The sequence below is a fragment of the Mustela lutreola genome, chromosome X (assembly GCF_030435805.1).
Source record: "Mustela lutreola isolate mMusLut2 chromosome X, mMusLut2.pri, whole genome shotgun sequence".
Taxonomy (NCBI): domain Eukaryota; kingdom Metazoa; phylum Chordata; class Mammalia; order Carnivora; family Mustelidae; genus Mustela; species Mustela lutreola.
Genome location: NC_081308.1, coordinates 35,784,090 through 35,810,892, shown reverse-complemented (window position 1 = coordinate 35,810,892; position 26,803 = coordinate 35,784,090). Strand labels below are relative to the sequence as shown.

Genomic DNA, 26,803 nt, shown 5'->3' with positions numbered 1-26,803 from the left:
AAGTGATGACTTAGTTCCAAAATAGGTCTTCACATCTTCAGTTCTAACAATTTGTGATGTAGAAGTTAAATTTTTGTACATTGGGGTAACAGTTGGCAAACCTCAAAATACCTCCCACAAGGACATGCTTTTTGTTTCCGTGACTGGGACGCAGCTCGTTCCGTGTGGGGCTCACCGAGCAGGCTCTCCACCCAGACTGCTCTGTGGTCTGTAGCGCCTTCATCTGAGAGGAGTGTGCCGATCACGTGTTTGGCTATCACATGACGTCACGTTGCAGTAAAACTTCTTAGCGCGGGTCCCCCCATACCTACTGCCGCACAGACTGGAACAGCCCACAGCTTGGCGTCAGTCTGTGAGCCATTCTAAGCAGCCCACGGAGTCTGCTGGCAGGTTTCTGGACGATACCTTCAAACTTCAGGGACAGAGGGTTTCTGCGATAAGTGAAGGACCAGCTGAGATGTTCGCCAAAGGTAAAGAGAACATGAAAGGAGTAGATCAAAAAACGTCCTCTCAAATCCAACTCTGACCTCGTTCCCTTGTGAAGCAACAAGAGCAGCTCCCCCTAATTTCTTATGTTGTCGCATGTGTATTTACATATTCCAGCCGATACCACTTGTTCTTTCCTTACTTGTCCCCCTCCACGCCCATCTTCCTCTCCATCGTGTAAGTTTGCTGGTGATTACCTTGAAAATTCAGTCCATAAATATGTGGTGCCAGAAAGTAAAGAAGTGCTCAGAAAATGATAGGGAGATGTCAAGAGGACATAGGAACCAACCAAAGGGTCCCCCAGTGACCAAATCTGGGACAACTGTGCAACAAAAAGGATAGTGTTGGATTGTGACACGGAGCCCAAGATATCCGTCAGTTCATGCTGGTGTAAATAATGGAAGAAATAATGGGGAGAAGGGAAAGCTCTTCTTTACAGAATTCCAATTAATAAATATAGAATGAAGGAAATAAAACATCATTATTTGGCAAACACCACAATAATTCTTTCAGGCAAAAATATCAGTATATGCTAGAATGGGTGAAAGATAACAAATGAAATATGTCTCTCTCTTTTTTTTTTTTTTTTTGATTGATTTGTTTGTTTGATACACAGCGAGAGGGAACACAAGAGTGGGAGAGGGAGATGTATGGAGCCCGATGCGGGGCTCAATCCCAGGACCCTGAGATCATGACCTGACCTGAAGGCAGACGCTTAACAACTGAGACACCCAGGTACCCCTGTAAGTCGTTTTTTTTTTTTTTTTTTTAAATTTTATTTATGTATTTTAGAGATAGTGCAAGTGAGGAGAGGAGAGGGGAAAGGAGACAGAATCCTTAAGCAGACTCCCCGCTGAGTGCAGAGTCCGAAGTGGGGCTTGATTTCACGACCCTGAGATCAGATCAAGAATTCGCCACTTGGAGCACCTGGGTGGCTCAGTGGCTTAAAGCACCTGCCTTCGGCTCAGGTCATGATCCCAGGGTACTGGGATCAAGCCCCACATCGGGCTCTCTGCTCAGCGAGGAGTCTGCTTCCTCCTCTCTCTGCCTGCCTCTTTGCCTACTTGTGATCTCTGTCAAATAAATAAAATCTTAAAAAAAAAAAAAAGAGTCTGCCACTTAACCAACTGAGCCACCCCTTTGTGCATATATATTTTTTAAGGTAAACTCTGTGCCCACTGTGGGGCTTGAACTTACAACCCTGAGATCAAGCGCTGCATCTACCGACTGAGCCAGCCAGGTGTCCCTGATTAGTAGTTCTAATTACAAAAGGAAACATAAGTAACTGTATAGGGGAGAAAACTGACAGCACCCTCACCACAGTTAATGTCACCAAAAATGAGACAATGACATCCATGTGCCTCCTGATAAGAACACACTAAAATGGACACACCCTGTCTGTGGTACTCTTTTTGAGGGAGCACGTGTGAGCAGGGGGAGGGGCACACGGAGAGGAGAGAATCTCAAGTGGACTCTGTGCTGAATGCAGAGCCCAACATGGGGCTCGATCTCCCAACCCTGAGACCCTGACCTGAGCTGAAATCAAGTCAGATGCTTAACCTGAGTCATGCAGGCATCCCACTTCTCCAGTATTCTTTCCAAAAGCATATAACCTGGATTTCATCATAAGCAAATATCAAACCCAAAGTGAAGGACATTCTGACCCTTACACTTCAAAAATAAACTGTCCCAGATTAAAGAAGCCTAAGGAAACACGAGAACTAAATGCACTGTATGCGTCTGAACTGGATTCTGGGCCAACAAAAGGTCCTTAGTAGGGCAGCTGGTATAATTTCACCAAACTATTACTGCTGTTTGCAACCAAGAAAACTAGCTAGGACACATCCATGGGATGAGACATCCATGGGTGCACGCAGAGCTCCTTGAATTTAGTACTGTTGTTATATTAAGCCTTCACAAACCTTAGAACATGGTAGTGCACTTAAGGCTCATTCCCACAAACCTGGAGTATTACCACCCCCATGATGTCAATTTAGAAACTGATTTGGGGGGGTCCTGGGGTTGGGCCCACGTCAGACTCCCTGCTCAGCGGGGAGTCTGCTTCTCCTTCTCCCTTCCTCCCCCATGCTCTCGCTCTCAAATAAATATATTTTTTAAAGAATTTATTTATTTATTTGACAGAGAGAAATCACAAGTAGTCAGAGAGGCAGGCAGAGAGAGGAGGGAAGCAGGCTCCCCCCTGAGCAGAGATCCTGATGTGGGGCTCGATCCCAGGACCTTGAGATCATGACCTGAGCCGAAGGCAGAGGCTTTAGTCCACTGAGCCACCCAGGCGCTCCTCAAATAAATATCTTAAAAAATAAAACTGATTCAGAGTGAGGGATTTGCCCAAAACTGTTCAGCTATTAAATGGTGACATGGTGAACTGAATTCATCTGTAGGACTCTTGAGGCATTTTAAACCTAGTGCGTCTTACTAATGGCCTTCTCCAGCAACTGTTGTTCCAAGAAACCATTCCGTAGTCTGTCACAAAAAGGCTACAAAGAAACTGCCTGGGGCACCTGGGTGGCTCAGTGGGTTAAGCCTCTGCCTTCGGCTCGGGTCATGATCCCAGGGTTCTGGCATTGAGGCATGTTATCAGGCTCTCTGCTCGGCAGGGAGCCAGCTTCTCCCTCTCCCTCTGCCTGCTTCTCCTCCTGCTTGTGATCTCTTTCTCGGTCAAATAAATAAATAAAATCTTTAAAATAAAAAAAAAAAAATAAATAAAAAAAAGAACAAGGACCATGGCTTGTATTTCTTAAATCTTAAAAAAAAAAAAAAAAAAAAAAGAAACTGCCTAAGCCCAAGGTTAGGAGGCTTGATGCCACTGCAGGACCCAGTAGGCCTGGCCACTGATCCCAGTTCCTGTGTCCCTTAGAAATTGTTGAACAGGGGCACCTGAGTGGCTCAGTGGGTTCAAGCCTGTGCCTTTGGCTCAGGTCATGATCCCAGGGTCCTGGCACTGAGGCATGTATCAGGCTCTCTGCTCAGCGGGGAGCATGCTTCCCCCCGCCCCGCCACCTACTTGTGGTCTCTGTCAAATAAATGAATAAAATCTTTAAAAAAAACCTGTTGAACATCCATTAAGAAGTGTGAGTTCATAAAAAAAAAAAAAGAGTTCATGGCTTCCACATTATTTGGTACCAGTGAAAATGTGTTCAGATGACCCATTCCTTCAAAACAGGCATAGCCAAAGAGTATAAGTCAATTCTGTATCATTCCTAATCGAATTAGGGCCTAAGCAGTACTTAACACATGCAGAATCTCAGATTTTTATAAACCAGGAATAGTCTACCAATTAGATATAAAGGGATTGGGTTTTTTCAGCTTGTCGGTAGAACAGCCTGTCACGAGTCTAGCTTTCCTGCCTCTCACACAAATCTCGACACTGTGATTTATGTTCCTGAACAAATTAGACTTAAGAGCAAATCATCAGCAACAGGTGTAATAATCTTGGCAGAACATTTGTTTTAATTAATTGCTTTCTGCCTAACAGATAGAAGGGTGCTGATGCCATTTACCCTCTAAGGATAGTGCTGTCATGTAATTCTTTTCTCCCCAGAACAGTCTCATCAGTTTTAAATTACAAAGTCACTGGTTTACCTCATATGTAACCACAACCTTCTATGGAAGTGTTTATATAAGAAACTTGTAAAAGAAACATGGATTTGCAACTACTCTGGAGCCTTATGGATTCCTGGCTTCCCAAATATAGGCCCTGTTGAGGGGCCAGGCAGCTAAAAACACCCTCACCCCCATAAACCTGCCAGGCAGTAGCGGTAGAGAATAAGTGATTTTGAACAGTGTCTCTCTTCTGGGTGAAGGTGCTTACTGGCTTGACCATTTGTGTTAGATGAGAGACAAAAAAGAAAAACCTTCCCCTATGGAGCCTTAATACTGTCACTCTTAAAGGCATCGTGCATTAAGTGGTAAAGACTCAACTAGCTTGATGCCCATCTTTTCAAACCTGCTAGCTTCAGTGTTATTTAGGAAGGATTTGGTGATTTTTCCAAAGAGGCACAGAAATGGCTCATACTAAACCCAAGCAGGGCTCCCAGAGGCAGGGCAGCGCAACCCTCAGACTGATTTTGCTACATAATCATGAAATTTAAAATTCTAGTAAGTCTTTAAAATTATAATCTTTAAGCCTTTATCTTAGATAGTCCCTTATTTTGACCAATTACTTACTCATCTTTTAAATACTATAGGGAAATTTAAGCTTTCCCTACCTAAAGTCTAATGTGAATTCACATATTCTGTATAAATTCAATAACAAGATGGTAATTAAAATGTCTTCCTTGTCTTGATACTGAATCCCAGGAGGCAGTGAGAATAAACAAATGTAAAAAAACCCAAACAAACATGAAACCGTTTGTGTAACAGCCAATTCTGATTAAATAAAACCCGTTAGGATTTTATAAATTAAAATAGATTTAGTATTGAAATAACACAAATTTGGAATCATTATTAACTTTATTTGTCACTCTTTATAGACATTGGTCCACTTCCACATGAAAAGTAGAGAGCATTTACTTCCACTTAATATTCTAGAGAATGACGTACCACAAGCCATTAATAGTAACTTACACAAAGTTACTAAAATACATTTTTTATAGTCAAGCTCCAAGATGTCCCCCCAAAATTGGTTTTGGGGTATATAATTACAGATATCTCTAACTCCACAAAGCTGGTTTATTTTTAGATCAAAGTATTTTTAATATCCACCCCACGATGTGGATCACCAAACTTGCAGAAGAGGTTAAAACACAGCCACCCTGTCTGTCAGGTGCAGTTCTCAATCTGAGTCACTGGGGAAGTACTCCCACAGTTTAGGGCTACTTGAAGTTAACAACCTTCTGTCTTGTTTCAGAAATATTTACATCAGATTAAGACATTTAAAATGGTTCATGGTACAGAACAGCCCAAATGTCATTTTCACGTAGCCTGTGTAAGGAAGTTAATTAAGCACTCCTAAGTTTGTCTAATAAGTTCAGTGCATTTTCCCCAACATAAATAATGCAAGCTATTCTAAATGTTTTACATTTATTTCAGTGCACATTTCCAATGTTAAATGGAATGAAATTGTATTAAATGGTTATATTTGAGCATATTATGGACTCTATAGCACACAAATCAATTCACATCAATACTATAATTCACTCTAAAAGAACATCACAGGCACACGGAGAGCAAATTTTTTTTTTATATATATAAATTTGAAGTATACCATCTACTTTTAAACTACACTTAAAGATTTAATAAAACAGCCAATTTCCAAACCCCTTTTCTAAGTCTGGCTTGAGGAAAGTTCAATCCATTCGAATCTTCTGGTTTGTCATCCTATAAATAATGCTGTCATATCCAGGATCCATGTTCCAGATATTATAAGAGGTGATAATCACAGCCAAGGCCAAGGCAATCATTATCCAAAGTACCATGTTGAAAACCACCGCATATTCAAGGTTATACTTATATGCAAGGTTATAGGGGCTCGATGGGCTCTTCTACAACGAAGAAAAGAGGGAAGAATTTTAAGATCGGAAATTATCCCCATTTGGTAGCTCTGATTCGTTTATCAAACATTTATTCCTAGGTGGCATTAAGACATGCTTGTACCAGGAGAAGCCAAGAAGGGGAGCCTTCCTGGAAAGGGGAAGTGCATGGTCAGTGAAGTATAAGCCAGTCCAACTGCTTGAGAAAATGTGGCGACACCAGTATGGTCAAAGTGTGTGTATCCTGTGATCCAGCAAGTCCATTCCTTAGGGAAACCTTGTGTGTGTACCCAGAGCCACGCACAGCCACCTCCATTAATAGCACGGAAAATGTGGCAGGTCCACACAACGGGAGCCTGTGTGCCTCTGAAATGAGACCGCCAGCAAACAACACAGAAGACGAGCAAGCAGGATTCAAGTGCCCGTAAAACCAAACAACAGTGTTCAAGGATGAAATCCGTTCCATGGTCAAAATGTAAAGAAATCAAGGGCAGGATTCACAACTCGGGACAGCAATTACTGGCGTGGGGGCACAGGGGTAGCACTGGGAGGCTCAGAGGAACAGGTATCGTATTCCCTTCCCCACATGTTATACACTTAAGTATGCTCCATTTTAATTTTAAAGAGGAACACAAATGGCTCATTCAAACCCGTCTTCCTCCTGCTGGGGCCGAGGTGGAGTCTATCTACTGCTGAGCAAAGGCACTAGCCTTTGCTAGCCTTTAGTTGTTCAGGAGACTTCTTTCACTCTGGCTGAGGAACAAAAGCGAGGAGGAAAACAGCAGATGTGGCTAGACGCAAGTAAGGCATGGGCAACCTGGCCCTGAGCCTAGCTGCAGGGAGGAAACGTGCAGGAGTGAGTGACAGGGTCAGGTTTGTCCTAAAGGGACACAGAAGACAATGGAGCCTCAAAACCCAGCAACTGGCATGCTGGACTCTTTCCCTCAGACTGGTGAGAGTGATTTCAGTGGGAGAAAGAGGGTGGGCAGTCACCTGTGTGGGGAGCTTAGGAGACAAATGCAGAAAGATTTCACTCCTGAAGACCACTTTCTTTTGGGGGGCAATCAGGTTCTTTCTCCCTTTGTACAACTCCCCGCACCTTAGTATGTTCCCAGAGCTGCCCAGCCGTCACCACCATCTAGCTGCAGGACGTCCCCGTCACCCTATGCGGACACTCAAGCTGAGCGCCTCATTTCCTGCGGGGGGCTGGGGAGACCGCCCACACAGAGCTGAGGGGCAGAATGGTCTTCCCAGGGATGCTGGGCACCAGCCTCTCGTCTCCAAGTGCTTTAGTCTAGTAGAATGAACAAATACGACACCGCAATTTTCAGATTACACATAAAATGTTAATTCACTTCAAGTTCCTCTTCTTTATTTGCTCCCTAAGAATGTCTGTCTTACTGTGCTCTCAAATGCTCTTTACATTTTGTCAGTATTTCTAGATGCTCTGTACTGGGAAAATTTTCAGGATCGTCTAGCCTGCCATATGGTCTTAAATACAGGTCCTCCCACGCCCATTAGAATAAAACCATCTCTAACCAGGCACATCTAGATTAAGTCCCACACTGAGATCAGTAAATGGGCTCATAAATAAATAAAAGGGGAGTGTCTATCAATGACTGTAGCTATTGGCTCCAATCTCTGAGACCAATGATAAGTAAGGTTCCTGGCCACAAATGTTCTGGAGCGTCCCCAGAGCTGCTCTGGTTTACATGCAGAGTACACACACGCTTTGCTATGCCTGGTGCCCTGGCCTAGGACCCTCTAAATGCTTCCAATCAAAGCAAGAGCCAGGCCAAAAACTTGCAGACGTAAATCAAATCCTTAGGTGTATGCACAGCAGATCCTGGAAAATGAGAGACTGGTCCACACAGACAACACACTTGCAGGAAAAGCGGACTCCAGGTGCGGAATCCTACATCGCACTCCCCCACATTCACTTCTCAGGTCTTCTCGTAAGAGCAATGTTTGAATGATCTTACTGGCTCTGACAGACTTACCCCCAACTCAGATTCTTGTATCATCTGATTACAAACAACCTGAGCCTCTCTGTCAAAATACACATGCCTATGTGGATAAGCAATCTAGCTTTTCACTGAAATTGTTTCCCAGATTTACTGTTCATCCATGTCGCCCACAGGTGACTGAGGATTTAGTGGGTTTTTAAATTTTAGTTTTAGAACAGTATAAAAATGTACTCACCGCTTGTTTTGCCTCAAGAATAGTCCTTGTCTTCCTGACAAGAGAGGTGTCAAATGATCTGACAGTCACTAATTCCACCACTGCATTCCCGCCATAAAGGTTGTACATGTCATCTGCAAACTGAAGACTTACTGACATTACTATGAACTGCGAACAGGCACTTCATGAAATAATGTGGAAGCTCTGCGTACCCACGAGAGTATACACTCCCCTACTGGCTAAGGAAATATGTGGTCTTAAAGGTTTGACTGTCAAAATACTCAGATAAGTGTTCCTCTTCAACATATATTCAAATGCTCAAAATAAAATTGAGACAAGTTGTTGGCATATAAATTGGGGGAAGGGAAGTAGGAAAGGGAAATGAAATTTTTCCCAAGTGCTCGCTGGTTCATCACAAACACCTATAGAATTTACCTCACTGAAGAGCTGCAGGAGAGCAACTCCAAGGCCAGAGACAAACCCGCAGTTACCACATGTCTACTCAATGTCTGGTTCTGTGCTCAGGGTTTTCCTCCCATGATTTCATAGGGTTGATGGGGACAGAGTTTTGGGTAGGAAAGAGAAAAAAATTCTGGCAATGGATGGTGATGACAGTTGCACAATGTAAATGTACTTAATGCTACAAAACTGTACACTTAAAAATGGTAAATTTTATGTATTTTTCACAATTAGAAAAGTATTATGCTGGAGTTATTGACCCTTTCCTCTGCCATCTCTGCCAGCATTAGAGACATCCCAGCGCACACCACTGACCCACTCCAAGCTTCGTCACTAAAATTAGAGGTCCTCCAAAGGGGAGACTTCAGACTTCCATGAAGAAGCACTTAGTGAAATGCTCATATTCTAACCTCTCCCACCCCATCAATGATTTACCTTTTGCAGAGCATCAACAAGGATCTTGGAAGCATCTCTGAACTGTTCAGAATCTTCCCCATAATGCTTCCCAATTTCATCCAAACCTGCCAGCTCCAGTGAATATAAATCAGGAGAATGATCCTTGGCTAGATGCTTATGTCGAGACAACTGAGAATGAACAAAAGGAAATTGATAAAGTGATGTCAGACACAGCCACCTTGAGTTTGTATTGAACTCAGCTAGGCTGAACGGGGGGCGGGGGGGGAGCAGGGCTCAGTCTTCTGCTCAGGTCACGATCCCAGAACCCCGGGATTGAGCCCCACATCAGGCTCCCTGCACGGCAGGAAGCCTGCTTCTCCCTTTCCCACTCCCCCACTTGTGTTCCCTCTCTCGCAGTCTCTAATAAATGAAATCTTTAAAAATAAATAAATAAATAAATACACAAACTGGGCTGAAGGGAACCATAGCAGTGTGCCTTAAGATACAAATAGCCTAAAATGGTGGCAAGCAGAATCAGTTGAAATGGGAGTTTCTGATAAGAGCAAGTATGACTCTCTGAATATTTAATAAAAGCTCTAAAAAACAAACAAACAAACAAACAAACAAAAAACACCTTAAGCCAAAAAACTCTGATATGTGGGGCTCCTGACTGGCTGAGTGGGTAGAGCATGCGACCCTTCATCTTCGGGTCAGGAGTTCGAGCCTCACACTGGGACTACATCTAGCTTAAACAAACAAACAAAACACCCTCAGATTCGGGCATCAGTATGAAAGAACAGCTGACTGGACCAGTTGGATCCCAGGAGAACATGAGCCACCCAGTGCTCAGGGAGCAGATACCTCCCGCGTGCCCTCCTAGAGCACTTGGCTGGCCCCCAGCAAAAGACCTCCAGACCCCCCCACACCAACCTGCTGAATACTTTGGCCAACACCTTCAGAAGATGGCATACAGGTATGCTTTATTTTAGTCACAGGAGGAGGTTTTTTTTTAAAAATCACTCACACGTACAAAATACACTGCAGGTTTGTTTTTTTCCTTCCTGACTTGGTTGACAACATTATTAGCCCAAACTGTTATTTCTATTCTAGACCCAAAGATACAGAAACAGGAATAAGTCTTAATGTCTTTCAAGAAATCAACCTAGCCAAGTCAGGTCTCTGGAGAGGGAGGCCTCTGAGGCCTGTGCCCTTGAGGACATACATATACTTACGGTCTCTCCTGGAAGGAAAAATGCAAAATAATCCCACTGTAACAAGAGAGGAGTTCAGAATTCCCATCACCACTAATTTCTCAACTTCCGTGGTACTGTAAATCTAGGGCACAAACTTCAACTGGTCTATCAGGATTCTCGGGAAATGAAATACTAGAGGAGCCAACTTACCAAACTTGAAATGAAATACTAGAGGAGCCAACTTACCAAACTTGAAATATCATGGAGCACTTGCAATTCAGAAAGAAAGAGCAGGTCAACCTTTAGAGGGCCGAAAGAAATAAGCACTATTTTAAATCTGCATCCAAAATCTGTATTTGCCATTTATCAAGCAAGGCACAGGGCAGGATATTACAAATGTCAAGCACAGTAAGTGATTTTATGCAACAACTGTCCTCTATTTGGTAAGTTCATCTCAATCGCAAACGCACATAAAAACATTTCCTAATAAAAAATGTCATTCCCAGCACAGTGACTAGCACTCAACAGCTAGATCTTTGATAATGGTATGATAAAACACCCAAACTCTCAAGTGGTTTTCCCTCAGGGCATCCAAGTACTCGGACACTGTGGTGAGGCCCTGCCAGCGGCCCGCTCTGCTCATATTCCTTGAACATGTTCCGTATCGGAGAAGACAAGATGGCAGTGCTGGTCGTCCATGGTAGGTCAAGAGAAGAGGCTGCCACAAAGGTGGCATGCCATGTGGTGAACACAGCGGGAAACTGACAGGAGTCGAAAGTAAGAGTGCCTCCCTCCACTAGACTGCTGAGAATGAGCCAGAAAGAGGAGGCAACGCATTAGAGATGGCAGTGAGTAACGGTCTCTACGTGACCAGACCGACACAGCTCCGCCAGTCAGTAGTTTGTGTGACTCCTGGCCTGTCTGCCTTACCTGGTGGCAACCTCTGCACAAAAACAAAATACTATTTATTCAAGTCACCAAAAAAAGGTCTATTTGTTCATGAGATTCATTTAAAAATTATACTGAACAATCTACTCCAGCACAGTAAACTTGCCAAACTTGTCATTTCCTAAAATTCCACATCTGCTTTAAAATGAGGGAGCATAAGATGGAGAATCAGTAACGATATTCACGTATTCGATTCAATGCCGGCGCGTCTTACTTCACTGTTCCTGCTCAGAGAATTGAGCGGAAGTGAATTGAGAACCGAGTTTTCTTGGAACAGGCGATTTCGGAGCTGTCGTAATGTGACGGAGAGATCTTCAAAGACCGAGTTCGCCTTCCCCACCATATACACTCTCTGCAAGGAGAATCCAAAATTTTGTTACAGTCTGCAGAAGAATTCCAATATACAGAATATATATTTTTAAAAGTACATACACTACAGAGAGTATATGTAATTTTTCATACAAATAGTTTTAATGTTTTCATTAGGGAAAACATTTTTTTAAAGCACCTGAAGTAAAAACTGCATCACTTACCTCCTCACTGGGAGCCAACTGCAAAACTACAGGAGTTTCTTCAGAAAATAGGGAGTGAATGGAATTTGCAACGCTGTCAAGACTGAAAGGAACTGCCTGAAATTTAAGAGTAAGACCTCAATTATCGTTGGAACCCGAGGGGTAAGAAAAACCACTCAAAAACAAAAGAACCTTAAAAGAAAACAAGAACCCCCACCACTTATGGAAATTCAGAAGACCCAAATCATTTCCAAACACAGCCCTTTTGAGGGCACGTATAAAACAGCCCCTCAGTGGGCCACAAGTCTATTTCCTGTATGTCTAGATGGGAAAGAACTTTCCAACATGAAGGACACAACACTCTTGCACAAGACATAATTTTTTAGTGGCAGTTCATGTACTTTAAGCAATTCATTCCATTTTGATATTGTGTCACAATGAATGTATATTCTATTTTTAATTTTTTAAATAATTTTTAAAAAGATTTTTTATTTACTTATTTGACAGAGAGGGAGAGATCACAAGTAGGCAGAGGAGGCAGGCAGAGGGGGAGGGGGAAAGCAGGCTCCCTGCTGAGCAGAGAGCCCGATGCGGGGCTCGATCCCAGGACCCTGGGATCATGACCTGAGCCAAAGGCAGAGGCTTAACCCACTGAGCCATCCAAGCACCCGGAATGTATATTCTATAATAAAGTATTGACTTGTGGGATGCCTCGGTGGCTCAGTCGGTTGGTCCCACATCGGGCTCCTTGCTCAGTGGGGAGCCTGCTTTTCCCTCTGCCTGCTTGTGCTGACAAATAAAATAAAATCTTTAAAAAATAAAAATAAAAAATAAAGTATTAACTTGTAAGAGGAGGTCTGAAGAATTTAAAGAATTAAATTTCACTGAAAGAATACTAGACCTCATTTTTCATTTCAGAATTTAGAAAATGTTGGACTTAAGGGTTTATCTCCAGATAGACTGAAGACTCAGATAAAGCATGTCACAAGAATTTTGAAGCCTCTATCTTGGGACCACATGATATCAAATTGGAATAACCAATTGTAGTAAAATCTACTTTTTTCTTGAATTTTTTATTAAAGTATAATATACATACAGCATAGTGCATAAATCCTGAGCTAACAGCTAGAGGAGTTATTTCCAAATGGATACCTTCATAAAGCCTAACCAGATCAAGACAACATTATCAGCACTCTAAAAGGCTCCCCCAGCCATGCTCTCCACCCCCCAGGGTAACCAAAAATTCTGACTTCCATCCGCATAGATTAGTTTTTACCCATTTTTTAGAAGAAGTTATGGTCACTCTTCCCTTCAAAAAATTGTTATTCTCAGTATTACTGTAGTAAACCAAGCAGTATGATAGTGTTTTAATGGAAATTTTTAGTGATTTTTTTTTTTTTAAAGATTTTATTTGTCAGAGAGCACAAGCAGGGAGAGCAGCACACAGATTCCCCACTCAGTAGGGAGCCCTGATGTGAGACTCGAACCCAAGACCCCAAGATCATGACCTGAGCCAAAGGCAGACACTTAACTGAGCCACCCAGGCATCCTTAATTCCCTTTACTACTGAAAGGTTAATAATTATAAGTAGCAAATTAATGCTAACATGGTACAAGCAGAAATAAGTATGATTAATCTTTGATAAATTTAATTTTGATGCTGGGATCTCATCTAGTTCATGATATTGTGAAATAAAACCACTTTCTTCTTAATCAAGATGTATATTAACTCTTCACAGAATTCTCTTAAAATAAGTTGTGGAGTAACTGCGGAAGGGGGAAGTCCCATTTGCGAAAGCGCTCGGTCACAGGGCCCTCTCCTCCAGCCGCCACACAAGCTTCGGAGGAACACGAGCACTGGGACACTCTCCCGCCTTTCACCTAGGGAAAATAGCACTTGTATCAGGAAAGTTGAAGATTAAAGGTAACATATCCTTAGCAATCAGCCTGGAGAAGCTGCTGAGTCAGAGGAAAGCCAAACTGTGAAGGAAAAGAAAAAATAATACAGACCATGAAGCTCAAAAAGGAAAAAGCTCAGCCGCTTAAAGCTCCTGTTTTCTTCCACTGTAGTACAAGGATGTGTGTGTTTGTCCTGGAGAGAATGAAATTTCTGTATCTATAGAACTTGAAATTCTAATGAAAGGCGCTAATCAAACAGAAGCTTCATTACGGAGAATTAAGACACTCTGGTTTATTTTAGATTTTGTGGATTTTGCCCTCTGAGTCTTGTATTTCATTCACCACCCACTGTCAAGAGAAGTATTAGCAGTCAGTCAGGGTCAAGCAACAACATGAGCTCTCTTCACAGCTTCCACTCAGGTAAAATAAGGCTAGTGTGTTAAAAATGCTGAGTTCTGGACTGCATGCAAATTAAAAATCTTAATAGCATTTTGGATTTGTATACATTTATTTTAAAGGGATCTTCAACAATAATTTTCACAGAAATTGCCTTCTTAATATTACTAACATTAAATTCTTTTTTAAAACTGCCTTTGGATTTTTATGGTCTCCTTTCTTACATTTATTCTAAAATTCTTCTGGTTTCTTCAGCTCATTAATTTCCAAACTTTTGAACTGTCTAACATGTGCATTTAAGTTATCAATTTTTCCTTCCTTACCACTTTAGCAGCACCCCACCATTTTTTTTTTTTTAAGATTTTATTTATTTGAGAGAGAGACAGTGAGAGAGAGCATGAGCGAGGAGAAGGTCAGAGAGCGAAGCAGACTCCCCGTGGAGCTGGGAGCCCGATGTGGGACTCGATCCCGGGATTCCGGGACCATGACCTGAGCCGAAGGCAGTCGTCCAACCAACTGAGCCACCCAGGCGTCCCCACCCCACCATTTTTAAACATACGGTATATTCACTGATACTCAGTTTCAAATAATTTCAAAACTTCCACTGTGATTTTTCTCTTCAACTCATGAATTATCTGGGAGTCCATCTATTCCAACTAACTTTTCCTGCTGATTTTTTTTTTTTTAATTTTTTTTCAAGAGAGGGGCACCTGGGTAGCTCAGTTGGTTAAGCATCAAACTCTTGATTTCAGCTCAGGTCATGATCTTGGGTTCTAGAGAACAAGCTCTGGGGAGTGGGGGGTGGCACAGGGTTCCACACTCCGTGGAGAGTCCACTTCTCCCTCTTTCCCTCTGCCTCTATCCTTCCCCTCAGCTCACATGCTCTTTAAAATAAATCAGAAATGTTTCCAAGAGTTACATAGGAAAAAAGATGATACAGTTTAAAGACACGAACAGGGGCGCCTGGGTGGCTCAGTGGGTTAAAGCCTCTGCCTTCAGCTCCAGGGTCCTGGGATTGAGCCCCACATCAGGCTCTCTGCTCAGCGGGAAGCCTGCTTCCCACCTCTCTCTGCCTGCCTCTCTACCTACTTGTGATCTGTCAAATAAATAAATAAAAATCTAAAAAAAAAAAAAAAAAAAAAAAAAAAAGACACAAATAGTTCTATGAGACTTTCCCTGAAAAATAAGTTTAAAGAAAAACGCTTGCCTCCCCATTTCCCATTCCCAAGGCCCCCACTTTCAAATCCTTTGTTTCGGGGCACCTGGGTGGCTCAGTAGTTAAGCGTCTGCCTTCGGCTCAGCTCATGATCCCAGGGTCCTGGGATCAAACATCAGGCTCCCTGCTCAGCTGGAAGGAAGCCTGCTTCTCCCTCTTGTCTCCCCTAGCTTATGTTTCTGCTCACTGTCTCTGTTACATACATACATACATGAGAAATCCTTTGTTTCCTTTTCCTTTTGCCACCATCTCTAAATGTGTTTTTAATACTACATCTTGATTTTTCCATTTGAGAAATCTATTTACTGCTGAGTAAAGAAAATGAGGATTTAGCTTTCCCACGTCACCAACCACAGCCCCCCACCCCCATAAGTGCACTCCGTTTCTAGGTCTTCACCTTCCTAAGAGTCATAATTTTCATTGGATCCATATCATTTCACTATGATGACAATGTAAACTGTATTCTCGGCCTGCCCTTATACTCGACAATCACTGCTTTTTAGTTCTTGCTCCTCTAGTCCCTAATGGCAATGAGAAATCTGCTTTCTACTCATTCCTTTGAAAAGACAATGTCTTTTTTCTGATAGCTTTTAAGATTTCCAGTGCGCTTTAAATCTGAGGAACCATCTATTTTGCTTTTACCATTTCCAAATACATTTTTATTTACTTCTTATTTACTGAAGTATAGTTGACATGCAATATTATATTAGTTTGCAGGAGCACAACACCGTGATCTGACATTTATACACATTATGAGATGACTGCCACGGCAGGTCTGGTTACCATCTGTCACCAAAGTGACTGCAGTCTTACAGAGTGTATTCCCCAAGCTGTAACTTTACATGCCCGTGACTTGTTTGTAACTGGAAGTTTGTACCTCTTCATACCCGGCAACTATTTACTCCATCCTCCCTACCCTTCCAAGTACATTTTTAAGGTTTCGTTTTCAGATTTAACTGCACTGTGGTCACAGAGGGTGGTTTGTTTATTTGATACTAATTACCCATTATTTGTTGCGATTTGCCTTATGGCCCTTTGCAACTATGTACATGGACCTTTGTAACTATGTCATATGTGCTTAGAAATTATTTGTATTAGACCACAGAAAGTCTGAAAAATCCCCCCAAATCATCATACAGACTAGTCTTACAATGCCATGAGATTAGAAGCTGAAAAATTTAAAGTTATTTGAAAAGAACCCACACATTAAACACTTCTAAATAACTCATGGGTTAAAGAAATCACCAGATAAATTATGAAATATTTAGATGTGAATATTAATGAATGCACCACATATCAAGGTCTTCAAACTGCCTCACGGTTTCTGTCCCTTTCTTGAACTCCTCCATGATCATTAACATGTGGGTTTTCTCATCTCCTGGGAACTGGTCTATTACCTGTAGTTCTAAGGGGACGAATTTGGTTTTTGCACCTAAGGACTCACTCATGGCATTTTTTTCCTCACAAATGCTCTATAAATTACGTTTCTTCTTCTTCTTCTTTTTTTTTTTTTTAAAAAAACCAAAGCAGCCCTGAGTGGTGGAGGCATCCCAACGGGGTGGATCGTGTGAGCTGGGAGCACACAGCCCTGCACAGCTTTGAGTCTGGAGTTCCGAATTCCCTTAGGGGACACTTGGGGTCCTCCCGCCAAGAGAAGCCAGCCAGCTCTTCCGTGGCAATCCCAGGGCAGCTGGGGTTTTACCAGCCCTCATCCTGAGAACAACACATTTTATAGCCTCCGGCTTTCCGCAAGAAACTTGGAGGTCTGGTTCACCACTGTGGCTCCTGAGCTTTCCTTTCCTATCTGGCAGCTCTGTGTATCCCTGCCTTGCTCAAAAGTTCAGCTATGTGAGGTCTCAGTTGATGACTTCTCTGCGCTGGCAGTGGACAGAGGGCCTCTCACAACAGCTCGGCCTGCCCTACCGCCTGAAAAGCCAGTGAAGGAGTAAGTGAACGAGCAAAAGAGCCTCCAGTCTCCTACTTACACAAAATCGCAAGTAAAATTCGGATGGGAAGGTGACAAGATAATGGACAAGAAAATGTAGACAAGAGAAGGGTGTTTATAACACAATTCAAAACGACAGCTGACAAGATTAAAAATGCATGCCTTTAATTTTTTCTAATACTCACATTCTCCAAAGGGTACGAAATGACACGGCCCGGGGGCAGAGCAAGCTTGTCGACTCCCTTCACCATCACCATCACCGTAGCCCGAGGACGATGGAACAGGTTTCCCACTGCAAGTCCTGGCCAAGAAAGGTCCTAAACATTGGAAAGCAGGAGATGGCGCTTAATTATCCACTCCAGGAACCACTGAGCAGAGTCAAGGGGCTCCTGGATGACCCTGGCAATGAAAATTCAAGGCGTGGCGGGGGGCGGGGGGGGGGGGGGAGAGACGGGGGCGGCAAACGTTTCATTTAAGGCAGCAGTTGCCATCTCCAAACCAGAACAGGGATTTCGACCTTCATGTTCTCAAACTTCCACAGATCTACAACAAAGTCTACTAGCAAGTCCTCTCAAACTTTTTGTGGAAGAAAGTGGACAAGTAAACAAAATGCAGGTCCTTTTCAAATCCCAGATTATAAGCTCTTCTTCACAGAACCATGGGTGTCTTCTCCCCCCACACAGTCACTTGCCCTTAAGGACAGCCTGGCTTTTCTCTTTCATAAGGACGCAGTAGAACTGCCATTAAAAGTCTTCCCTTCAGACTAAGCTTGTCATACAACAAATTCCTGCTGAAAGTAGCTCACATTAATTTACTAATAATTATTTCTCAGGGTTACTTTGACAGCCATTCGTAATCAAATTTAAGTCTGTGAAGGAGGTACAAACTTCATCCTTAAATGTAAGCAACCAGCCACGGCCCTACAGGGCACTCAGGGGCTCCAGACCCAGGCCCGGTAGAGGCAGCTCCCTCGCACTGCTGCTTCTGGCTTCAAGGGCACTCAGGACCCAGGAGGAAAGATCCTTTGGCTGACTGGTGGTATCTAGAAACCACAGCAAATGCACTGAAGTTCCGAAGTGGGAAGAGAGAAGTGGGAAGACAGCAAGACAGAGCAGACTGCATCCGTCTCCATGCCCTCAGCCGCAGACCTCTCGTTCCCCCAGGCTCTACACCCCCTCCACCAAGTCTCGAAAGCAGCCAGGTACTCAACGGCTTATGGCTTTACTCCCACAGCTACTGATCGCACTAAATTCTTAGACTCAAGCAGGATGCAGATACGTTTTACCATGTATAATACACTGCAATAGACTGAACGTGTTCCCCCCCCAAAAGTCACGTTGAAAGTTATTCCCCAATGTGACAGTATTAGCAGCGGGCCTTAGGGAGGTTATTAGCCTCACAGTGGGCTTAGTGCCTTAAAAAAAGGAGCCCAGAGAGTTCTCAACTTCTCCCCACCATGTGAGGACACGAAAAGAAGTCAGCAGTCTGCAAACTGGAAGAGGGCCCTCACTAAGAATCCGACGGGCTGGCACCCTGATCTTAGACTTCTCACCCTCAAAACTGTGAGAAATGAATTTCTATCATTTATAAGCCATCCAGGCTATGGGATTTTCTAACAGCAACCCAAACTGAGACATACATCTATTGTGTACTGAAAAAAAAGTAAAATTGTACATCCTATTAATGGGGCAGATAAATTCTCATATATGAAGAACATCAACACTATGAATAATTACATGGTTAATGATTGATGATGGTTTGGTTTCATAAGCCAAGCTTGTAGCACGTCTCCAAATCTCTTCAACTACAAATGAGTTTTGCTTTTGTAATCTGTACCAAATATACCTATGTCTCCTTCTTGCTTTCTTGGGCTGTTAGCAGAAAAATCAACAAAAATACTTTCAGAAGTAGCTCCCAATATCTTTTTAAAAATACACATAACTTCTGGGCGCCTGGGTGGCTCAGTGGGTTAAACCTCTGCCTTCGGCTCAGGTCATGATCTCAGGGTCCTGGGATGGAGCCCCACATCGGGCTCTCTGCTCAGCAGGGAGCCTGCTTCCCCCTCTCTTTCTGCCTGCTTCTCTGCCTACTTGTGATCTCTCTCTAGCAAATAAATAAATAAAATCTTTAAAAAAAGAATACACATACTTCTTTAACAGAGAAGCCCATGGACAATGCAGCCACATCTGGGATTCGTTCTCCTGGTATAGGCCAATTTCCATCTCGGAAAACAACAGACCCAGGTGATCTTAATATACTAAACTCGTTCCCCAAAACACCTGGAAGAAAACAGATTAATAAATGATCAACATCATACATCTTTTGCACCCATGTAGAAAATTATTAAATATAAAACATGTTTACCCATTCTCCACCGACTTAAGATACTACGTATTACTGGACAAAATGCTGAATCCCAAACATCAACAAATTCTTTTTCAAATATTGCTCTACAGAACCAAAGTACATACATTCTGCAGAGGCACACTGATGAAACAGGATTCTCCCAATAATCAAAATGCCGTCCTACAGGTGTCTCTTAAAACAGGGGCAATCGGCAAATTGGCAAGAATTAGAAATCAATGGCATTTCTCCAGAATTTAAAAAGCAAACGAGGGGCGCCTGGGTGGCGCAGGCGGAAGGGCATGTAACTGCTGATCTTGAGGTTGTAGAGTTGAGGCCCATGTTGGATACAGAGATTAAGTAAATAAATAAAACTTTAAAAAATAAATAGGGGGTGCCTGGGTGGGTTAGAGCCTCTGCCTTCGGCTCAGGTCATGATCTCAGGGTCCTGGGATCAAGCCCCTCATTGGGCTCTCTGCTCAGCGGGGAGCCTGCTCCCTGCCCCACCCTCCCCATCCCTGCCCCCGCGCTGCCTCTCTGCCTACCTGTGATCTATCTGTCAAATAAATAAATAAAATCTTTTAAAATAAATAGATAGATAGATAGATAAATAAATAAATAGGGGCGCCTTGGTGACTCAGTAAGTTAGGCAGGCATCTGTCTTTGGCTCAGGTCATGATCCCAGTGTCCTGGGATGGAGCCCTGTGCCAGGCTCTCTGCTCAGCAGGGAGTCTGCTTTTTTTCTCTCCCCCCTGCCCCCTGTTCTCTCCCTCTTGCAAATAAATAAATACAATCTTTTAAATAAAAGCAAACAAACCCCTGGCACAGACTAAAAAGAAACTTGAAATCTCTAAATTATTTCTGCCATCCACCCTGTCTTCAAAATGCAAATTCATAAAATTCCTAGTATTTCACTCTAAAACTCGAGCAAGTCACCAAATCTTAGGATAGAGATTTTTCTTCATATCCCATAAGCAAACCTAATGAAATGAGGACAGTCAAAGGCAGAGGGTCGGAGGGGGACTGGTCATGTTACTAGTCAGAACAGAAACAGTGCAGAGTTTTTAGAAGCCAAGTGTAAGAAACAGTATTTCCAACGCGTCTATCAAGAGGCTGAGAACAGGATTTCTGTAATAATAAAGCCAACAAGTCTTAGGGTAAGGAGCCTGAGATAAACAGACCAAGGATGAGAATAAAGGGCCTGTTTCATAAACCCCCCCAAAGATGAGGTATCTGGCCTCTTTAGCCATTCTATGTTAACCCAATGATGTCCAGCTTGCACAAAGAAAACTTACGGAAACTTTCAGATTTCTATGAAAAGATCAGCTCCAAGTCCAAAACAAATCTTGGCCCATGCTTACGTAGCATGGGAAAATCAGACTTCAGTAAAGCATCACGGTTATTCTCTTGACCTAAGGAAAGCACCACTTACAGGGTATGGGAATAAAGTCAGAAGCAACAATAAATGTTTTGGTGTTGCGGTATTGACAGTAAATAAAAGGCCTCAGGATGGTGCTGATACAACATGAAGAGTTAGAAGTTTCAGTTCTGCACAGCTGCCAGAGCAGGAATTTCCAAAATGTTCTAGCCGAAGGCAGGCCAAAAAGAAGAGCAGCGCGGAATGGTTGTCGGTAACTGACAGACATCCTGGTTCACGACAGCGATGCTCACTGCCAATGCTAAGGAAAATGAGGCAGCAAGAGACCTACCCTTTCCAAGTCCCATACACGAATTTAAAGAACCACACTGGATCTGGAGATAGTCTTGTTTGCCCTATTTGCTCAAACCTAGCAAAGAAAGCTCTGCTAAATTACTCTGCCCCAACACCGTAGGTAGACTCCCCACTTCTGTGTCTGCACAATCCTTCGGGAACCCTGGGCTTTTAGAAAAACTTATAGGTGAGGCCTCCTAGACTGAGAAACTGCTGCTTAATCCAGGTTTCTCCTGGAGATCCAACAGGAAGTCTCCCATTCTCTACTAGAATATACCAGTCAAGGGGAATGCTGCCTCAACTTACAAACCCAATGTCGGCCAGCAGTCATCTCCACTGTCCCAACTTTCCAATTCCCCCAAAAGGCCCTTGTGGTACTCAACTGAAAGGAGCTTCCCAACTTCTTGCAACTTATTTTATCACCCCTGCCTCAGTCTTACCAAATAACCTCACCTCCAGCTTGGAAAGAGAGCAGAGGAATCCCACCCACTGCCTGCTTCCCCTCCCCACCAACCACAAATTTATCTGCACCAGCGTCTGGCCTTATCTTCTCTCCCTCCAGAGGCTGGCAGGGACGTCCCTCCTCCAGTCTAACATGATCCCCGCATTCAGCCTTCTCAGGGACCTTCATTCACTCACCACTTAGTCATTCAGTGTTTATCACAGGCCGCTATTCTGGGAGGACAAGGGTCAGGAGTTAGGGCGCTATGTGGCTGCAGGCATAAAAAGCTGGCCCGTAGGACAAAAGCTCCACGAGGGCAGAGATTTCTATTTGTCTTGTTCACACAATATCCCCCAGGAGCTGAAAACAGTGCCTGACACACAGTGCTCAAAAAATAGTTGCTGAGGGACGCCTGGGTGGCTCAGTTGGTTAAGCGGCTGCCTTCGGCTCAGGTCATGATCCCAGCGTCCTGGGATCGAGTCCCACATCGGGCTCCTTGCTCCGCAGGGAGCCTGCTTCTCCCTCTGACTCTTCCTTCCACTCTGTCTGCCTGTGCTCGCTCTCATTCACTCTCTCTCTGACAAATAAATAAATAAAATCTTTAAAAAAAAAAAAAAATAGTTGCTGAGTTCCTGAATGAAGCCACGCCTCCTACTACAAACTTCCCACTTTCAACTGGCTCTTTCAGCATAAAAATACACTTTGGGAAGGGAGGGAGACCTGGGTGGTTCAGTCGTTAGGTGTCTGCCTTCAGCTCTCAGGTCATGATCCCAGGGTCCTGGGATCGAACCCCACATCGGGCTCCCCACTCAGTGGGAAGCCTGCTTCTCCTTCTCCAACTCCCCCTGCTTGTGTTCCCGCTCACTGTGTCAAATAAACAAAATTCTAAAAAAAAAAAAAAATTCACTTTGGTTGCTCCCTTTCTAAACGACAATCACAAAACCGAGCTCCTCTGGTCCTACCAGCCTCAGCCTCCCTTCAGAGGAAGGATCCTGGAAAAGCAGCCAATGCCTCTTTGCTTCTCTACTTCTTCATCTCACATTACCACCTAACCCACAGCTCTGGACTCCCCTGTACCACCGAAACGCCTCACCAAATCCAAAAGACAATTTCAGCCCTTAATTTATTTAAAACTTCTCACAGCACCTGATCCTGGGCAACTCCCTCCTTAAAAGTCTCCTGGCTTGACCTTCACGAAGCTGGGCCATACCCCGCCTCCCCACCCCAGTCCCTCTAGCAGTTTCCCCTTGTTTCTTTCCCTTTCATTTTAAAACAGATGGCCAAACTTTTTCGATTTCAACTCTTTCAGTACAAAATATGAAAGCAGTCCCAACATAGATATATTTATTTATAAAGGACACTCTTGTAGAATAGACTGTACATTCATAATATATTTCAAAGCACACAAAAACAAAATTTTAAAAAAGGATGAGATACTTGTGTAATAATTTTCCCAATTTAATCAGAAGAAAACATGAGACAAACCCAAATTTTTTAAAAAAGATTTACTTATTTGAGAGAGAATGAGTGAGAGAGAACATGAGAGAGGAGAAGGTCAGAGGGAGAAGCAGACTCCCCAAGGAGCTGGGAGCCCGATGCGGGACTCCACCCTGGAAGTCTGGGATCATGACCTGAGCCGAAAGCAGCCGCTCAACCAACTGAGCCACCCAGGCGCCGCTGAGACAAACCCAAATTGACGGACATTCTACAAAATATCTGATCAGGATAGAGCCTGGGTGGCTCAGTGGTTGTCTCTGCCTTTGGCTCGATCTCAGGGTCCCGGGTCTCAGGGTCCTGGGATTGAGCCCCGCATCAGCCTCTCTGCTTAGCAGGGAGACTGCCTCTCTGCCTACTTATGATCTGTCTCTGTTAAATAAATAAATAAAATCTTTCAAAAATATCTGATCGTTACTATTAAAAAAAAAAAAAAAAAGGAGATAAGAAAAGCTATAAAGTTCTAGTATCTTCTTCTGGAATCCCAAGAGATCACCTAGCATACTCCACTTTTAAGATCTAAAGGCTCCATTCTTGAAACTTGCTGCTTTCCTATCCTTAAATCCCTTTCCCTGGCTGAGCCTATCTATGACTCAGGCAACAAACGCCAAAAACACTGATGGCTCCCAGACTTTAACTGACAGCCCAGATTGCTCTTCTGCCTTAGACCTACGTACCCAACAGCCTGCTATGCATTCCACCCCAACCCCCCTTTTTAAAAAAGCATTTCCTTCTAAGTTCCATGAGTCCTTCAAACTCATTAAGTTCCAAACTGAACTGACCCTCCTTCCATACACTCCCTTTGTATTCTCTATCCGGAAGGATGACAGCACCTTCCAGGCAGCTGCTCCCACTGGCCATCTTTAAATCATTCCTCAGCACCACAGCCAATCACTGAATTCCACTGATTTTTTTTTTCTTCTTATCTCAAAAACTTTCCCCTCCAGGTCCAGTGCACACTCCCAGGCCCTTACCGGACTTGCCAGAACTGGCCGCCTTATGACCTGTCACACCACTCTGAGCCAGCCTTTCCAGCACTTTTTCAAAACACAAGCGTGTTCATTCACCCATCAGCTTAACTACCTTCACTCGCAGCCCAGAGCTGCTGAGACAAAACCCTAAACATAACACCCAAGGAACCTCACCAACCTTACTTCTGGTGGCTCCGCAACTTAACCCTTGTACATTCCAGCACCACCAAACTATTGGCTCTTTTGCTCTCACACAGGCCTTTCTGTCTAAACTGCGCCCCACCCCCGCCAACTACCTATTTCACATATTTGCCCAGGGAGGATACCCCGCCCGAGGGGTGGGGGGGGGGGAGTTCCCTCCATCTCCCCATCCCGGGCTAGGGGGTAAGTATCCTTCCCTTTGGGAACTCCCACCATGCTATGCTGTGATCAATGAACAGTGGATGGAATCAATAAGTGAAAAAATAAATAGGTCCTACTCTTGACCTCTGGGGCACCACTGATAACATCAAATCCCTCTTCCACATTACACTCCTTCAAGTTCCACGTGTTTGCCCTTGGCCTTTCCTCTCCAGGACAAGCATCTGTTTTTCAAATACTCCTCATGACGAGGTATTCATAACCCTAGTTCCCTTCCTCTAGTCTCTCTCGGGTTTAGTTAACACCATTTTAAAGGACTTATTTACTTCCTCAAATAGAGAAGTCCAATCTCTTAGAGATGTTTTCCACTAAATCACATTTAGTCATTGTGGAAAACAGTAATTTAACCTCAGGTGACAAGACCAAGGAATACAGAAACTGACAAGACCAGATTCTTAGTCTGTATGAACTAGACTATTCTAGTTAAGAAAGCATGCTCAAACGGTGTACAGAAGCAAATACTTTGCCTCAGACCAAAACAAACTAAAAAACCCTGAAACCTCACCGAATCAAAATAGTATCAGTCAACATTAAAAGATGGCATTTCAACAGATATTCAATTAAATCACACTATGGAAGTTAAGATTTTTAAATTTCGAAAACTGAATTTAAAACAAAAGAAAAACATCCCTCAAAATAACTTACTAGATAGATCAGGATAACCATTCGGGAGCCAGAAGCAGAAACCAAAGGAACAAAACATCCCTAAAACCTTAGGGATATGAAAGTAAGTATAATTATCATCGACACACAATCCTGAGCACATCTCCAGGAATGGAGCGGACCTGCAGATTTCAAGACCGTCAGTGGCCTAACCTCATGCAGAATTAAACCACAATTCTAAAAGTGGGTCGGGTCATCCCAACACCTCACACAGATTTTTAAGCTATAGGTTTTAAACAGGCAGAGCCGCATTTCTCCAAGTTCTCAACTTGGCCTCTTGTTCGCCACCGTTGGAGCCCCCAGTCCAGGCCCTCATCATCCCCAATCAGGAGCATTTCCATCACCTGTGCCACAATACACATAATGATGGAAAGACCCATGCTCTGGGGCCAGCTGATCCGGGTTCAATTCCATCTTTGCTGCTTACTACCTGCGTGTTGTCGGGTAATTTATTTAAGCTTGACTACCCTGTAAATCGAGGATGATGTCCTCTTCTAAGGACTACTGTAAAATTAAATGACTCAAATGATACATAGTAAGAGGCCAAATACTAGCGGACTTGCTGAACACGAGGGAACCTAGGTTCCACTCAGAAAGCTACCATTTACTTGACATAGGGCTTTCAGAACGTGACTCACATCTTAGTTTCCAAATGCTTAAAATGGAGAACCCTAAAAAACTACTCAGAGGTACTCTGAATTGGCCTTTAGAAAGAATCCTACAAAAACAATTACCACACCTCCAACTTTTGTATTCTGAAACACGTAAAGGAGAAGACTTCGCCAATTACCGATGACAACCGCTAGAAAGGAAAACACCAGAAAAATGCAAGAAAACGCAGCATCTGATGGCAGCTCAGAAGTCGACTTTCCCTTCCTCGCAGACGGCTGCGGTTCCACAGTTAATTGGGAAATGCATCCCCGCGCCTCCGAATCCGGAAGACACAGGCGGCGGGACCCGCGGCCGCGCCTTCCTGGAAGAAGCGGAGGGTTGAGCCCGGCCCCGCCCTGGCAGCTCGCCAGGCCTCGCCGCCACAGGTCGGTCCGACGAGAAGGCCCAGAGGGAGGCGGCTGGGGCGAGGCCGCCGCCGGTTGCCCGCACTGCGGCACCCGCCCCGCTGCTGCCCACCTGCGGCCGCCCCCGACCCCCCGAGGCTCCCGGCCACTCCTAACGCCCCCCGGCCGCCCCGGTCCTCACCCGCCGCCAACAAGGACAGGAGCACCACGAGCGCAGCCATGGTCCCGCGGTGGCCACAACAGCAAAGGGCGGCACGGACCGGGCCGGCAGAAGGCAAGCGACCACCGCAACGATAGTGAGTGACGCGCTCCGCCTCGTCCCAATTCCTTGAGACCGCCCCGTCGTCGCCTCCGCTGGGACGCTGCCGCCTTCTCCACCAATCGCCAGCTACGTCGCGGCCTGCGCGAGAGGCGCAGGCTGAGGAACGCCTGCCTTATGGGCGGAGCCTAACGTGATAGATGCAAGGCCCTGCCAATGGCAGGCAGCGATCGGGGAGCCGGGCAGCTCCGCCCCCCGGCCTGTGACCACCAGTCACGAGGTGGATCGTAGGGCCGAGGGTCGGGGATGTGGGGGATGACGGAGCCCTTGGATGGATCTCAACGGCCCACGGGGTGGGGCTG

At 44.2% G+C, this 26,803-nt stretch overlaps 1 protein-coding gene across 1 annotated transcript; it reads right to left on the bottom strand.

Moving 5' to 3' along the window:
- Positions 1-4,940: 4,940 nt before the first annotated feature.
- Positions 4,941-26,541, bottom strand: ATP6AP2 (ATPase H+ transporting accessory protein 2). The gene is made up of 9 exons (XM_059157466.1): positions 26,364-26,541; positions 19,271-19,401; positions 17,308-17,439; positions 11,689-11,784; positions 11,370-11,507; positions 10,454-10,507; positions 9,054-9,203; positions 8,181-8,300; positions 4,941-5,990 (listed from the first exon to the last, which is right to left on the bottom strand). The coding sequence occupies exons 1-9, from the start codon at positions 26,401-26,403 to the stop codon at positions 5,796-5,798; spliced, it is 1,056 nt and encodes a 351-aa protein (XP_059013449.1). The 5' UTR covers positions 26,404-26,541; the 3' UTR covers positions 4,941-5,795.
- Positions 26,542-26,803: the final 262 nt, after the last annotated feature.

Bases quoted from the DNA above. Each gene is read 5' to 3' on its own strand.
- ATP6AP2 (XM_059157466.1), bottom strand. From the start codon at position 26,403: ATGGCTGCGCTCGTGGTGCTCCTGTCCTTGTTGGCGGCGG. The intron at 17,440-19,270 runs GTATGTGTATTC...TCCAATGTTTAG, and splicing joins TGGGCTTCTCTGTTAAAGAA to GACCTTTCTTGGCCAGGACT. The intron at 9,204-10,453 runs GTAAGTTGGCTC...GTTCATTCTCAG, and splicing joins TCCATGATATTTCAAGTTTG to TTGTCTCGACATAAGCATCT.